General features: G+C 45.1%; 1 protein-coding gene across 4 annotated transcripts in view; it reads left to right on the top strand.

Annotated features, from left to right (window-relative positions):
- Window positions 1-2,182: 2,182 nt before the first annotated feature.
- The window catches only part of LOC143286085 (phosphoenolpyruvate carboxykinase, cytosolic [GTP]-like), a 37,501-nt gene continuing 25,754 nt past the window's right edge, over window positions 2,183-13,929 (top strand). The window contains exons 1-3 of one of the 4 annotated variants that reach the window (XM_076593661.1): window positions 2,183-2,288; window positions 3,051-3,295; window positions 13,716-13,851. In XM_076593661.1, the coding sequence (XP_076449776.1) occupies window positions 3,246-3,295; window positions 13,716-13,851 (186 nt within the window). In that variant the 5' untranslated portion in view covers window positions 2,183-2,288; window positions 3,051-3,245. Of the gene's footprint in view, window positions 2,334-3,050; window positions 3,296-4,874; window positions 5,027-11,753; window positions 11,813-13,715; window positions 13,852-13,929 lie in introns of those variants that run through there. The other 3 variants (XM_076593662.1, XM_076593663.1, XM_076593664.1) reach the window with 3 other exon arrangements.

Raw genomic sequence — 13,929 nt, 5'->3', positions numbered from 1 at the left:
TGAGCGTGCTGGTTCGAATCACGGCTCAGCCGCCCATATTTTCTCCCAATCCACTACACCTTCAGTGGTGGTCTGTATGCTTGTCATTCGGATGAGACGATAAACCGAGGTCCCATGTGCAACATGCACTTAGCGCACGTAAAAGAAACCACGACGACAAAAAGGTTGTTCCTGGCAAAATTCTGTAGAAAAATCCACTTTGATAGGAAAAACAAATAAAACTACACACAGGAAAAAAAAATTAATGGGTGGTGCTGTAGTGTAGCGACGCGCTCTCCCTGGGAGAGCAGTCCGAATTTTACACAGAGAACTCTGTTGTGATAAAAAGAAAAATACAAGTACAAATATAGTTCGATCCACCCATACACGTAGAAAACTGCTTGTCATGTGTCCTTGTGTAGGGGCTGGGGGAGGGGAGGGGAGGTTAAGTTTTAATCGGTCTTGTGTGCATGTGTGTGTGTGTGTGTGTGTGTGTGTGAAAAATCACATCGACATGAATAGAACCACTCAACCGACGTTTTGCAGGGCTGCGAAATTTCTTTATCTTTTTCTGTATTTAAATGCTAATAAGAGCTTAGAAAAAAAAAAAAAAACGTCAGCGAACTGCTAAGAAAAGCAGGAGAATATTCTGAGTAAAAGAAAAAGGAAACAGCTCAGTAAATTCGGCCAGAGTGGGAGCGCTGAAAAGGGAAACACACACACACACACAACACACACACACACACACACACACACACACACACACACACACACACACACACACTACTATAATACTATAATAGACAGTAATCTTGTCACACAGCAAAGGAAATGTGAGGGTCTAGTCATGGGAAATAGTCTGTGTTGAACTAAAAAAACACTTTAGAATCCTCCCCCCTCTCCTCTCTCTCTCTCTCTCTCTCTCTCTCAATCAGAAACAGCTGGTGTCTGACAAAAACAAAACGAACAAAAAAACCCAAAAAAAAAAAAATCAGAATTGCATTGCCATCTGCAAAATACCAAATCATCAAATAAAACTTATAAACAAGTTTATGCAGTATGCTTCCTACACACACACACACACACACACACACACACACACACACACACACACACACACACACACACACACACACACACACATACACACACACACACAAAGACTTCTGCAGACTGGCGTGCAGTACAGATAACATGATTCTAGCAGTGCGGTGTTCAGTTTAAAATCATTACAACAAATCATTACAAATCATCGCACTGTATTCCCAGGAGTCGAATTCGTTCCATGGGATCAGCTCAGTGAGGGGAATATCACTCCACTCGCACGTCCTGATGCGCTGTGTTTAACTAACACACCTCTTAACTCATTCCAGCACAGCCCAGATGTGAAGGGACCCAGCAGAAACCTTGTCCCACACCTTTAGACACCATGTAAAGCACCACCAACAAAGAAATTTAACCTCAAAAGAAAATTTCGTTCTCCGATTTGCTATTGCCAGTGTTTAACTGCAGATAGGTAGGCCTGATAATATGTCCCCTAAGCTCGGCCGAACGATAAACAACGATTGAAATATCACGGTGAAAAAGAAGAAGAAGAAGTGCTGCGTTTTTTTTGCCCCTGAACATCCTCTCGAACCAACCCTCGTCACAGCGGGTCACAGCGAAAGAAATGCAAGCTGTCGTTCCCGCTGGCTCTGTGGATAATATTACCTGATGGATTTTTTTTTTTTTTTTTTTTTTTTTTTTTACCTAACTGCTTTTTAGTGCCGCCCCAGAATAGGTACCTATAGATATCACACACACACACACACACACACACACACACACACACTACACCTTTCCACGACATAAAAAAGAGGGCTTCGAAACTACAAGGGCACAAAGATACACAACTCGACATTTGAAATATAATGTTCTCTCGTTTACTGGCTCTCCACGCTCTCACTGTATCCCTTCACACCACCACCACTCAGCCACCACCACCACCACCACCTCTAACCTCCACCTTCCCTCCACCCCATTCCCTAACTCACCACACTACTACTCTACATTACCTCCTCCTCCCCTCCCCCACCACACACACACACCACTCCTTACCCTGCCCCGCCTCCAATCCCAACCTCCCTCCCCCCCCCCCATCCCCTCACCCCCACCTCCCCTCCTCCTCGAACTTTTGTATATATAAGGGATGAGAATACCTTGGAACGCCCTTGCAAAGTGTGTTCTCGGACGGAGATGGTGTGTGACAGTCTTTCTGCCAGTACTGAGGATTGGAATGCTGTGATCTGTAGAAACCGATTGTTATCGCTGTTGGTTTCATCTTTGATGGCTTATCTGAAGCGATTACTAATTCTGTTGGTTTCATCTGGATGTCTGTCTGAAGCGATTACTAATTCTGTTTATTCCATCTTGAAATCTGTGTGAACTGGTTACTTGTACTGTTGGTTTTCTCTGGATGTTTATCTGAACCGATCATTGATACTGTTGTTGATTTCGTCTCAATATCTATCTGAAACAATTGCTACCGTCAGTTTCATCTGGATGTCTGTCTGAACCGATTACTGTTTATTTCATCTGGATGTCTATCTGAACCGATTACTCTTACTGTTTATTTCATCTGGATATCTGTCTGAACCAATTACTCTTACTGTTTATTTCATCTGGATGTCTATCTGAACCGATTACTAATACTGTTGGTTTCATCTTTATATCTATCTGAACCGATTACTAGTTACGTTGATTTCATCTTTGATGTCTATCTGAACCAATAACTGGTACTGTTGGTTTCATCTGGATGTCTGTCTGAACCGATTACTGTTACTGTTGGTTTCATCTGGATGTCTGTCTGAACCGATTACTGTTACTGTTGGTTTCATCTGGATGGCTATCTAAAGCGATTACTAATACTGTTGATTTCATCTTGAAATTTGAAACGATTACTAGTACTCTTGGTTTCATCTCGATGTCTATCTGAACTGATTACTAATTATGTTTATTTCATCTTTGATGTCTCTCTGAACCGATTACTAGTACTGATGGTCTTGTCTCAATGTCTGTCTGCTTCTGTGTAGAGAAGATAGAGGAATTTAACACGAAACACCCAGGAGCTGTTGCTGTGGTATAGTTGTAATCTGAACTCTTCCAACAATTGTGAGAGAAAGAGAGACAAGGAGAAGAAGTAGGGGAAAAAAGAGTGGAGAAAAAGAAAGAACAGAAGATAAAGAAAAAAGAAGATAGGTGGGATAAGCACAAGAGATAAAGCCACCATGCCTGAGAGACATGAGAATGATTTCTACGATGATCAGCTGTTCAAAGTGTAAGTGTGTGTGTGTTTGTGTGTGTTCGTGTGTGTGTGTGTGTGCGTGTGTGTGTATGTGTATGTGTGTGCGTTGTGGTGTGTGTGTGTGTGTGTGTGTGTGAATCTTGTATCTGTTAGATGCACATAAACATGTGTGTATTTGCAAGTGTGGCTTAGAGAGAGAGAGAGATAATGTGTGACTGTATAATGTGTGAAAGCGGGAGGGAGTGAGCGATTGAGAGAGGAATGAGAAAGTGTGTGTGTGTGTGTGTGTGTGTGAGCGTGCTCGCATGTGTGTATGTGTTTGTGTGTGATGATGCCTGTCTATGAATACCGCTTCATGGCTATTTAGTTCTACCCGCAAAATGGTATGTTGAATGCAGGTTGTCATGGATGAGAAAGGATATACCTCAACATCTGTTGCACAGTAGAGTCTGCTTTCAGCTATTCTCTCTCTCTCTCTCTCTCTCTCTTTGTGTGTGTGTGTGTGTGTGTGCGCGCGCGCGCGCGTACCTGCGTGTGAGCGTGTGTTTGTATTGTTGTGAATTAATTTGCACGACTGTTTACTTGCGCGGTTGACTGCGTGCGATCGTGGAAGTGCGTTTGTTTCCATGTGTTTGCATCGTGTGTATGTGTATGGGCACGTATTCCCACTTTTTTTTTTTAAACATAATAAGGGGGGTCTCTTTTCGAGTGTTCGCGAACACTGCGACCATACTGCTCTTACCGTGGGCTTGATATTAACAATGGTTTGAGGGCTCAAGGCTTTAATCGGTGATATGTGTGTGTGCGTGTGCGTGTGTGCGTGCAGTGTGTGTTTGTGTGCGTTTGTGCATGTGCGTGTTTATGTGTGTGTACATGCGTATGTGTTTCTGCGAGCGCGTATATATATATATATATATATATATATATATATATATATATATATATATATATTGTGTGTGTGTGTGTGTTGTGTGTGTGTTCGCGCGCGCAAGTTACTAGTTTAACATCTTTGATAAAGCTTGACTCTTTTTGCTTTTGTGCTTTATCTTATCTTTCAAGGTGATGGGTTTTTCTTTGGAAATGTTAAGATTGCAGCATGGTTAATACGGTAGAGTATGGTGACCGATAGGCTATGAATTACTTGTTGACATTATTGACGGGCTTAGTTCTCCTGATCCTAGTAGAAGATGTACGAGGAGGATGAGGAGGGGGGAGAAGGAGGAGGAGGAAGAGGTGTAGGCCACGGAAGAAGAGGAGGACAAGAAGAAGAAGGAGAAGAAGAAGGAGAAGGAGGAGGAGAAGAGGAAGGAGGAGAACGACTGGGAGGGGGAAGAAGAGATGGAAGGAAGAGGAGGAAGACGACTTGTCGATCATTTTCTGCCAACCCATGTACCCCCAGCCATTTTCTCCTCTGGGTTAAACGTGCACTCGAAACTTGAAGCTTGCGTAATCTACTGACTGACAAACTTGACTTTCACGGGTCTGCCCAAAGTCATATGCATCTCAGAGATCACAGCTTTCACACACACACACACACACACACACACAACACACACACACACACACACACACACACACACACACACAGGGAAGACAAGAGCTGGCCATTAACCCAGATGGTAGGCTGCAACACATCAGCTGATCGTGCTTTCACACTTACTGTGACATTGAGGCAGACGCACAGAGAGAGAGAGAGGACTGTTGATAAAACTTCACCATGGAAAATTGTTGTGAAGAAAAAGAAAATTGTTGTGAAGAAATCAGGTAGGTCGGCCTGTTGGTTCTTCTTCTTCTTCTTCTTCTTCTTCTTTTGTTAACAAGATTTTGTTTCTATTCTTTCCCTTTTGACTAACAATCATTATTATCGTTACCTTCTGAAGATGCCCGAGGCAGATGAGTTGACTTCATGGCTTGTTCAGATTCACGTCGTGTTCTTTGACTGCTTTGGGAATGGGTAGTAGTAGGAGGTGGTGGAGGAGGAGTAGCAGTAGTAGTAGTAGTAGTAGTTGTCGAAGGATGAGCAGGAATTGGACGGGAGTAGTAGTATTTGTATTTCTCTTTTTATCGCAACAGATTTCTCTGTGTGAAATTCGGGCTCCTCTCCCCAGGGAGAGCGCGTCGCTACACTACAGCACCACCCTTTTTTTTTTCTTTTTTTTTTCCCCCTGTGTGCAGTTTCATTTGTTTTTCCTTTCGAAGTGCATTTTTCGACAGAATTTTGCCAGGAACAACCCTTTTGTTGCCGTGGGTTTTTCTACGTGCGCTAAGTGCATGCTGCACACGGGACCTCGGTTTATCGTCTCATCCGAATGACTAGCGTCCAGACCACCACTCAAGCTCTTGTGGAGGGGGAAAAAATACGGGCGGCTGAACCGTGATTCGAACCAGCGTGCTCAGATTCTCTCGCTTCCTAAGCGGACGCGTTACCTCTAGGCCATCACTCCACATAGCAGCAGCAGTAGTAGCAGTAGTAGTAGTAGTAGTTTTATTTTTGTTGGTTTTAGTCCAGCTGACCACAAAGAACTATCGCAGGACTGAAAAACAAAAATATTGACATTGACATAAAAATCATGGCCAAACGATGGTTTTATAGATAAAAATCATGGCCAACCGATGGCGTTATAAACAAAATCATGGCAAAGCAATGGCAATGGCGCTATAGATAAAAATCATGACCAAATGATGGCGCTATAGATAAAGATCATGACCAAACGATGGTGCTATAAATAGAAATCATGACCAAACGATGGCGCAATAAATAAAGATCATGGCCAAACGATGGCGCTTTCAACAAAAATCATAGCCAAACGATGGCGTTGTAAACAAAAATCATGGCCAAATAATGGCACTATAGATAAAGATCATGGCCAAACGATGGCGCTTTTAACAAAAATCATGGCCAAACGATGGCGCTATAAATAGAAATCATGGCCAAACGATGGCGCTTTTAACAAAAATCATGGCCAAACGATGGCGCTATAAATAGAAATCATGGCCAAACGATGGCGCTTTTAACAAAAATCATGGCCAAACGATGGCGCTATAAATAGAAATCATGACCAAACGATGGCGCTATAAATAAAGATCATGGCCAAACGATGGCGCTTTTAACAAAAATCATGGCCAAACGACGGCGTTGTAAACAAAAATCATGGCCAAACGATGGCGTTATAGATAAAAATCATGGCCAAACAATGGCGTTATAACTAAAGATCATGGCCAAACGATGGCGTTGCAAACAAAAATCTTGGCCAAACGATGGCGCTATAGATAAAGATCATGCCCAAACGATGGTGTTATAAACAAAAATCATGGCCAAACGATGATTTTATAAATAAAGATCATGGCCAAATGATGGCGCTTTAAATAAAGATCATGGCCAAACGATGGCGCTATAGATAAAGATCATGACCAAACGATGGCGCTATAAATAAATATCATGACCAAATGATGGCTCTATAGATAAAGATCATGACCAAACGATGGTGCTATAGATAAAGATCAGGGCCAAACGATGGTGCTATAGATAAAGATCATGGCCAAACGATGGTGCTTTTAACAAAAATCATTGCCAAACGATGGCGTTGTAAACAAAAATCATGGCCAAACGATGGCGTTATAGATAAAAATCATTGCAAAACAATGGCGTTATAACTAAAGATCATAGCCAAACAATGGCGTTGTAAACAAAAACCTTGGCCAAACGATGGCGCTATAGATAAAGATCATGACCAAACGATTGTGTTATAAACAAAAATCATGGCCAAACGATGATTTTATAAATAAACATCATGGCCAAATGATGGCGCTATAAATAAAGATCATGGCCAAATGATGGCTCTACAGATAAAGGTCATGACCAAACGATGGCGCTATAAATAAAGATCATGACCAAACGATGGCTCTATAGATAAAGATCATGGCCAAACGATGGCTCTACAGATAAAGATCATGACCAAACGATGGCGCTATAGATAAAGATCATGACCAAACGATGGCTCTATAGATAAAGATCATGACCAAAACACACGATGGCTCTATAGATAAAGATCATGACCAAACGATGGCGCTATAGATAAAGATCATGGCCAAACGATAGCGCTATAAATAGAAATCATGGCCAAACAGCCGGTTGCATTACTGCTGGGTCATTATCACTCTACAATGGTTCCAGCAGAAAACTGGGTGTCGTCCTGTGTGTGCTTCAGTCCAGATCGGCTGATTTGACGTCACTGCTGATGGCTATCATGTCAAATACCCCCCCCCCCCCACCCCCATACACACACCCTCCCCCCTCTCTCTCTACCCCTCTCTCTCTCTCCCTCTCGCTCTCTCTCTCCATTGCTTTTCCAACAACGAAATTGATAGGTATAATACAAGTTTTGCTTAATAGGTCGAACTATGCAGAAACAATAAGCCCAATATTTCAGAAACAATATTCTTCTTCTTCTTCCTTTATACAACCAACATCATTATATTGATGATTCTGTTATAGTTTGGGGAGGTTGTTGAGGATTGCGCTGTTGTGAGGATTTGAAAAAAAAAAAAAAATGGCGACCTGTGTTTCTGCCATTTTTCTTCCTTCACTATTATCTGCTGTTTCTGCCTTCCCAGTCCATTTTCCCTTTCCTGTCTTTTCCAGATCCTTCACGCTTCTTTTCTCTCTTCCACTTTCACAATCTATCAAACGCTGGTTCCAGTTAGTTTTTCTTTTCTCCATTTCACAAAAAGTACGCTGATTATGACGCGCTGTCTGTGACGTCAAGATTAAACGTACGTCATTTTCGATTCGAACGATTTCCACCACTTCCTGTAGTGGGTCACAAGAAAGGCCGAGTCTAAAAAGGAGTGGAGTGAGGTTGGATGCAGGGTCTTCTGTGACGTGGGATCCCCGTGGTGTCTGGTGGAACTGGATGCGGCAGCATGTGCAGAGCTCCAGAACATGGCCCTGTTTCCACAGATTTCTTCGTGAATGTTTCCCCTTTTTTCTTCTTCTTTTCTTTCTTTCTTTTTTTGTGGTGTCAATTTTTTTGTTGCAATTTGTTCTTGTTCTTCGTGATGTTGTTCTTGGTCTTCTTCTCGTTCTTTTCGTTGTTGTTGCTGTTGTTATTATTGCTCTCCTTCTTCTCCTCCTCCTCCTACTCCTCCTCCTCCTCCTCCTCCTTCTTCTTCTTCTTCTTCTGATTTAGTTGATAGCCTTCAGGTGGCCTTAGTGGTCGGCGATGCTCAAAGCACCACAATTTGGTTTTTCTTTTTTACATTTTGTTGTTTGTTGTTGTTGCTGGGTTGTTTTTGTTTTGTTTCAAATCATTTTATGTCATGCTGTTTTCTTTGTCATGTTTTGTTACGTAAACGGGGCAGAAAAGTAAAAAGGCCCTTATTGTGACATCAACCATTTTTCTTCTTCTTCTACTTCTCCTCCTCCTCCTCCTTAATTTCTTCTCTTTCCTCATAGGTCATGTTGTGAGCTGATCTTTGTCAAGTAAATATTCGTTCTCACGATGGCTACAACCGACCGGCCTGTATTAATAATTACGTCTGACCTGCTTGCATTTCAGGACCATATTGGTAGGCTAGATGGGGAAAAAAAAAGCACCGAGATTTAGTGAACTGATACAAATTAAATATATATATATATATATATATATATATATATATATATATATATATATATATATATATATGATAATCAGTAAAGCAACACATCTTGCTTGTTTGTTTCTTCTTTAACGTGGAATGAAACAGACTGTTGGTGAAATTGTCTTTTCACGCTTTTTTCAATATTTCTAACTTGGTATATGTTTTACGTGGATGAGCGAGACAGGTGATCTGGTCTTTTTTAAATGTCAGATTAAAACCTGTATGGAAGGACTGCAGCATCTTCGCGAAACACAACATCAGACTCCTGAGTGCATTGGTCAATTCCATCTTCCTGTACGCATGCGAGACATGGACCGACACATATTTGGAAAGAAGAATTCAAGCCATGGAAATGAAGCAAGATACTAAGAATTCAAGCCATGGAAATGAAGCAAGATACTAAGAATTCGAGCCATGGAAATGAAGCAAGATACTAAGAATTCAAGCCATGGAAATGAAGCAAGATACTAAGAATTCGAGCCATGGAAATGAAGCAAGATACTAAGAATTCAAGCCATGGAAATGAAGCAAGATACTAAGAATTCGAGCCATGGAAATGAAGCAAGATACTAAGAATTCGAGCCATGGAAATGAAGCAAGATACTAAGAATTCAAGCCATGGAAATGAAGCAAGATACTAAGAATTCGAGCCATGGAAATGAAGCAAGATACTAAGAATTCAAGCCATGGAAATGGGGTGCAGAAAAGGAAACAACGCTGGTTTGGCCACGTAACAAGACCCAGTGGCCTTTCTAAAAACAATCCTCTAAGGAACTGTTTAGGGAGGGAGACGGAGGGGAAGATTGAAACCAAATGATGGACTGCCAACAATGCAGGATGGACAGAAAAACCACATGCTGAGATCCAGGCTTTGACACACAACCGACAGACCTGGAGGAATCTGGTGAACAGTTCTTCAGCGCGGCGCCTCAATGACTCTTCACAGAGAGGATAGAGAAGAAAAAGAGGAAAGGAGACGGATGGATGGATAGATATATAGTTAAATAGATAAACAGATAGATAACCATTATAACGATGTCTTCTTGAGGCAGTGCAGTTATGAAACGAAACGTCACAGGGTTCAATAGAGAGAGCAGAATGTAGTGGCTTAATAGTAAGAGCGCTGGATTATCACCAGAGTGTCCTGAGTTCGATCCACGGTTTCGACGCAATTAGTGGGATAAAGGTGCTTTTTTTTTTCTTCTGATCTCCCAAGTGAAAATGATTTGCAGACCTGCTAGTGCCTGAACTCCCTTCGTGTGTCTACGCATGCAGAAGATCAAATAGGCACGTTAGATATCCTGTAATCCATGTCATCGTTGACTGGGTTATGGAAACAACAACATACTTAGCATGCACACATTCGAAACCAGAACATGGCTGCCTACGAGGCGGGGTCGAAACGGTCATACACGTAACAGCCCTTTCGTACACACACACACACGCACACACGCACACACACACATACACAGATATAATATATATATATATAGATAGATAGATAGATAGATACGAATGAACAGTAGAGTTGCAACGCAGAACGCAGAAGAACAGAGAGGACGACTACAGTTCTGTATAAGAGAGAGATATATATATATAGTTCAGTTCAGTTACTCAAGGAGGCGCCACTGCGTTCGGACAAATCCATATATGCAGCACCACATCTGCTAAGCAGATGCCTGACCAGTAGCGTAACCCAACGCGCTTCGTCAGGCCTTGAAGAGAGAGAAGAGAGAGAGAAAGGGATCAAGATCTCACAGTGTTTTTGGAGCCATAGGGGCAATGAATTCATATCCACTGTGTCCATGGCTCGGCACAGAAAGGCGGGTCCCAGTCCTCTTGTTTATCCCGACGTCCTTCAGGTCCCCATTCACACCTTGGTGGAGTGAGGAAAACCGGGAGTAAAGTGCTTTTCCCAAGGACACAACACAATGCCGAGACAGGACTTCGAATCCTGATCACTGGTGAACACATGAATAGAAGTCCGCCTTCAAACCGATTCTGACACGGAGAGAGAGAGAGTGTGAGAGAGAGAGAGAGTGAGAGATCTGGGAAGAACTTCGTTCGTGGGCTGCAACTCCCACGTTCACTCGTATGAACACAAGTGGGCTTTTGCGTGTATGACCGTTTTTACCCCCGCCATATAGGCAGCCATACTCCGTTTTCGTTTTTTTGGGGCTGGGGGGGTGCATCCTAAGTATGTTCTTGTCTCCATAATCCACCGAACGCTGACATGGATTACAGAAACTTTAACGTGTGTATTTGATCTTCTGCTCGCGTATACACACGAAGGGAGTTCAGGCACAAGCAGGTCTGCATATGCATAATGTTGATCTGGGAGATCGGAAAAATCTCCACCCTTTACCCACCAGACGCCTTTACCGAGAGTCGAACCCGGGTCCCTCAGATTGGAAGTCCAACGCTTTAACCACTCGGCTATTGCATCCGTCTGGGAAGAACAATGTTGGCAGTCTCCTCAACAACAATGAAGAACTCAGATGGTGACAGTATGGCTTGCCGTGTGGATGGAGGGAAGAGAGGGGCAAGGGGTGGAGAGAGATGGAGAGAAGGAAACAAAAGAAAAATGTCAATGTCGCACCGTTGCATGATAGGAAGAAGAAAGGGGGGGAGGGGTATTTTCACACACAACAAGGCAGCAAGCAGCCTCACTGTGGAAAGTAGTAATTAGTCCTCGGAGGTTGCATATAGAGTTTTTGGTCCAAGCGAGGCAGTTGTTGTCATCATTATTTCCGCGCGCGCGCGCACGTGTGTGTGTGTGTGTGTTTTCTTGAAGTGTTATTGGTATAACTGACCACCAGTCAGGACTGTCATTAGTGAACAACACCCTGCTGGTGTTTTGAACACAATGGCGGAGATCGTTCTGTTTGGTGTCGACATGGATAATCACTGGTGTGTCTCTGTATGTGTGCCTCTCTCTCTCTCTCTCTCTCTCTCTCTCTGTGGGTGTGTGTGTGTGTGTGTGTGTGTGCCTGTTTTGGAGAGTGTCTCTGATGTTCTTTGAAGTGATCGTTAACTGCGTTTTTGCCGTTGTTTTTTGTCACAATTGTTTTCGCGATGGGTAAAGAGCGTCGCCACAGTTGTTGTTTTTTTCTGAACGGCACAGCCTTGAACTGTACTGGTGTTCTGTCCTCTCTTATGTGTCTTTCCTGCCCTGTCCTACCCTACCCTCTCCTGTCCTGTCCTGTCCTGCCCTGCCCTGTCCTACCCTACCCTCTCCTGTCCTGTCCTGTCCTGCCTTGTCCTACCCTACCCTCTCCTGTCCTGTCCTGTCCTGCCCTGTCCTACCCTACCCTCTCCTGTCCTGTCCTGCCCTGTCCTACCCTACTCTCTCCTGTCCTGTCCTTCCCTGTCCTACCCTACCCTCTCCTGTCCTGTCCTGCCCTGTCCTACCCTACCCTCTCCTGTCCTGTCCTGCCCTGTCCTACCCTACCCTACCCTCTCCTGTCCTGTCCTGCCCTGTCCTACCCTACCCTCTCCTGTCCTGTCCTGCCCTGTCCTACCCTACTCTCTCCTGTCCTGTCCTTCCCTGTCCTACCCTACCCTCTCCTGTCCTGTCCTGCCCTGTCCTACCCTACCCTCTCCTGTCCTGTCCTTCCCTGCCCTGTCCTACCCTACCCTCTCCTGTCCTGTCCTGCCCTGCCCTGCCCTGTCCTACCCTACCCTCTCCTGTCCTGTCCTGCCCTGTCCTACCCTACCCTCTCCTGTCCTGTCCTGCCCTGTCCTACCCTACCCTCTCCTGTCCTGTCCTTCCCTGTCCTACCCTACCCTCTCCTGTCCTGTCCTGCCCTGTCCTACCCTACCCTCTCCTGTCCTGTCCTGCCCTGTCCTACCCTACCCTACCCTCTCCTGTCCTGTCCTGCCCTGTCCTACCCTACCCTCTCCTGTCCTGTCCTGCCCTGTCCTACCCTACTCTCTCCTGTCCTGTCCTTCCCTGTCCTATCCTACCCTCTCCTGTCCTGTCCTGCCCTGTCCTACCCTACCCTCTCCTGTCCTGTCCTTCCCTGTCCTACCCTACCCTCTCCTGTCCTGTCCTTCCCTGTCCTACCCTACCCTCTCCTGTCCTGTCCTTCCCTGTCCTACCCTACCCTCTCCTGTCCTGTCCTTCCCTGTCCTACCCTACCCTCTCCTGTCCTGTCCTTCCCTGTCCTACCCTACCCTCTCCTGTCCTGTCCTGCCCTGTCCCGCCCTGTCCTCTCCTGTCCTGTCCTGTTTCGCCCTGCCCTGTCCTACCCTACCCTCCTGTCCTGTCCTGCCCCATCCTGTCCTGTCCCGTCCCATCCTGTCCTGTCCCGTCCTGTCCTGCCCTGTCCTACCCTACCCTCTCCTGTCCTGTCCTTTCCTGCCCTGCCCTGTCCTACCCTACCCTCTCCTGGCCTGTCCTGCTCTGTCCCGCCTTGTCCTCTCCTGTCCTGTCCTGTTCCGCCCTGCCCTGTCCTACCCTACCCTCCTGTCCTGTCCTGCCCCATCCTGTCCTGTCCCGTCCCGTCCCGTCCTGTCCTGTCCTGTCCTGTCCTGTCCTGTCCTGTCCCGTCCTGTCCTGTCCTGTCCCATCCTGTCCTGTCCTGCCCCATCCTGTCCTGTCCCATCCTGTCCCGTCCTGTCCTGTCCCATCCTGTCCCGTCCTGTCCTGTCCCGTCCCGTCCTGTCCTGTCCCGTCCTGTCCTGTCCTGTCCCGTCCTGTCCTGTCCCGTCCCGTCCTGTCCTGTCCCGTCCTGCCCTGTTCCGCCCTGTTCTGAGCCTTTCCCATACTGTACTGTACTGAACCTTACTGTTGCGCTGTGTGCTGTGACAGGGGCAGCAGCCAGATGGACTCGGTGGACCCTAGTATCCTAACTGACTCGGCCAGAGTCCTACGCAGCAACATCCTCCTGGTGCCCAAGTCATCCATCAGGGTCATCTATGGGGACCTGGCTAAGCTGCCCAAGAAGGTAGGGTGCTTTATTTCATTTTGCATTTGATAGATTTCTTTTCTTTTCTTTTGTTGTTGTTTTTTGCTGCCCCATCAT

Source organism: Babylonia areolata, chromosome 9 (genome assembly GCF_041734735.1).
Source record: "Babylonia areolata isolate BAREFJ2019XMU chromosome 9, ASM4173473v1, whole genome shotgun sequence".
Lineage (NCBI taxonomy): Eukaryota > Metazoa > Mollusca > Gastropoda > Neogastropoda > Buccinidae > Babylonia > Babylonia areolata.
This window is presented reverse-complemented; position numbering and strand designations above follow the sequence as displayed.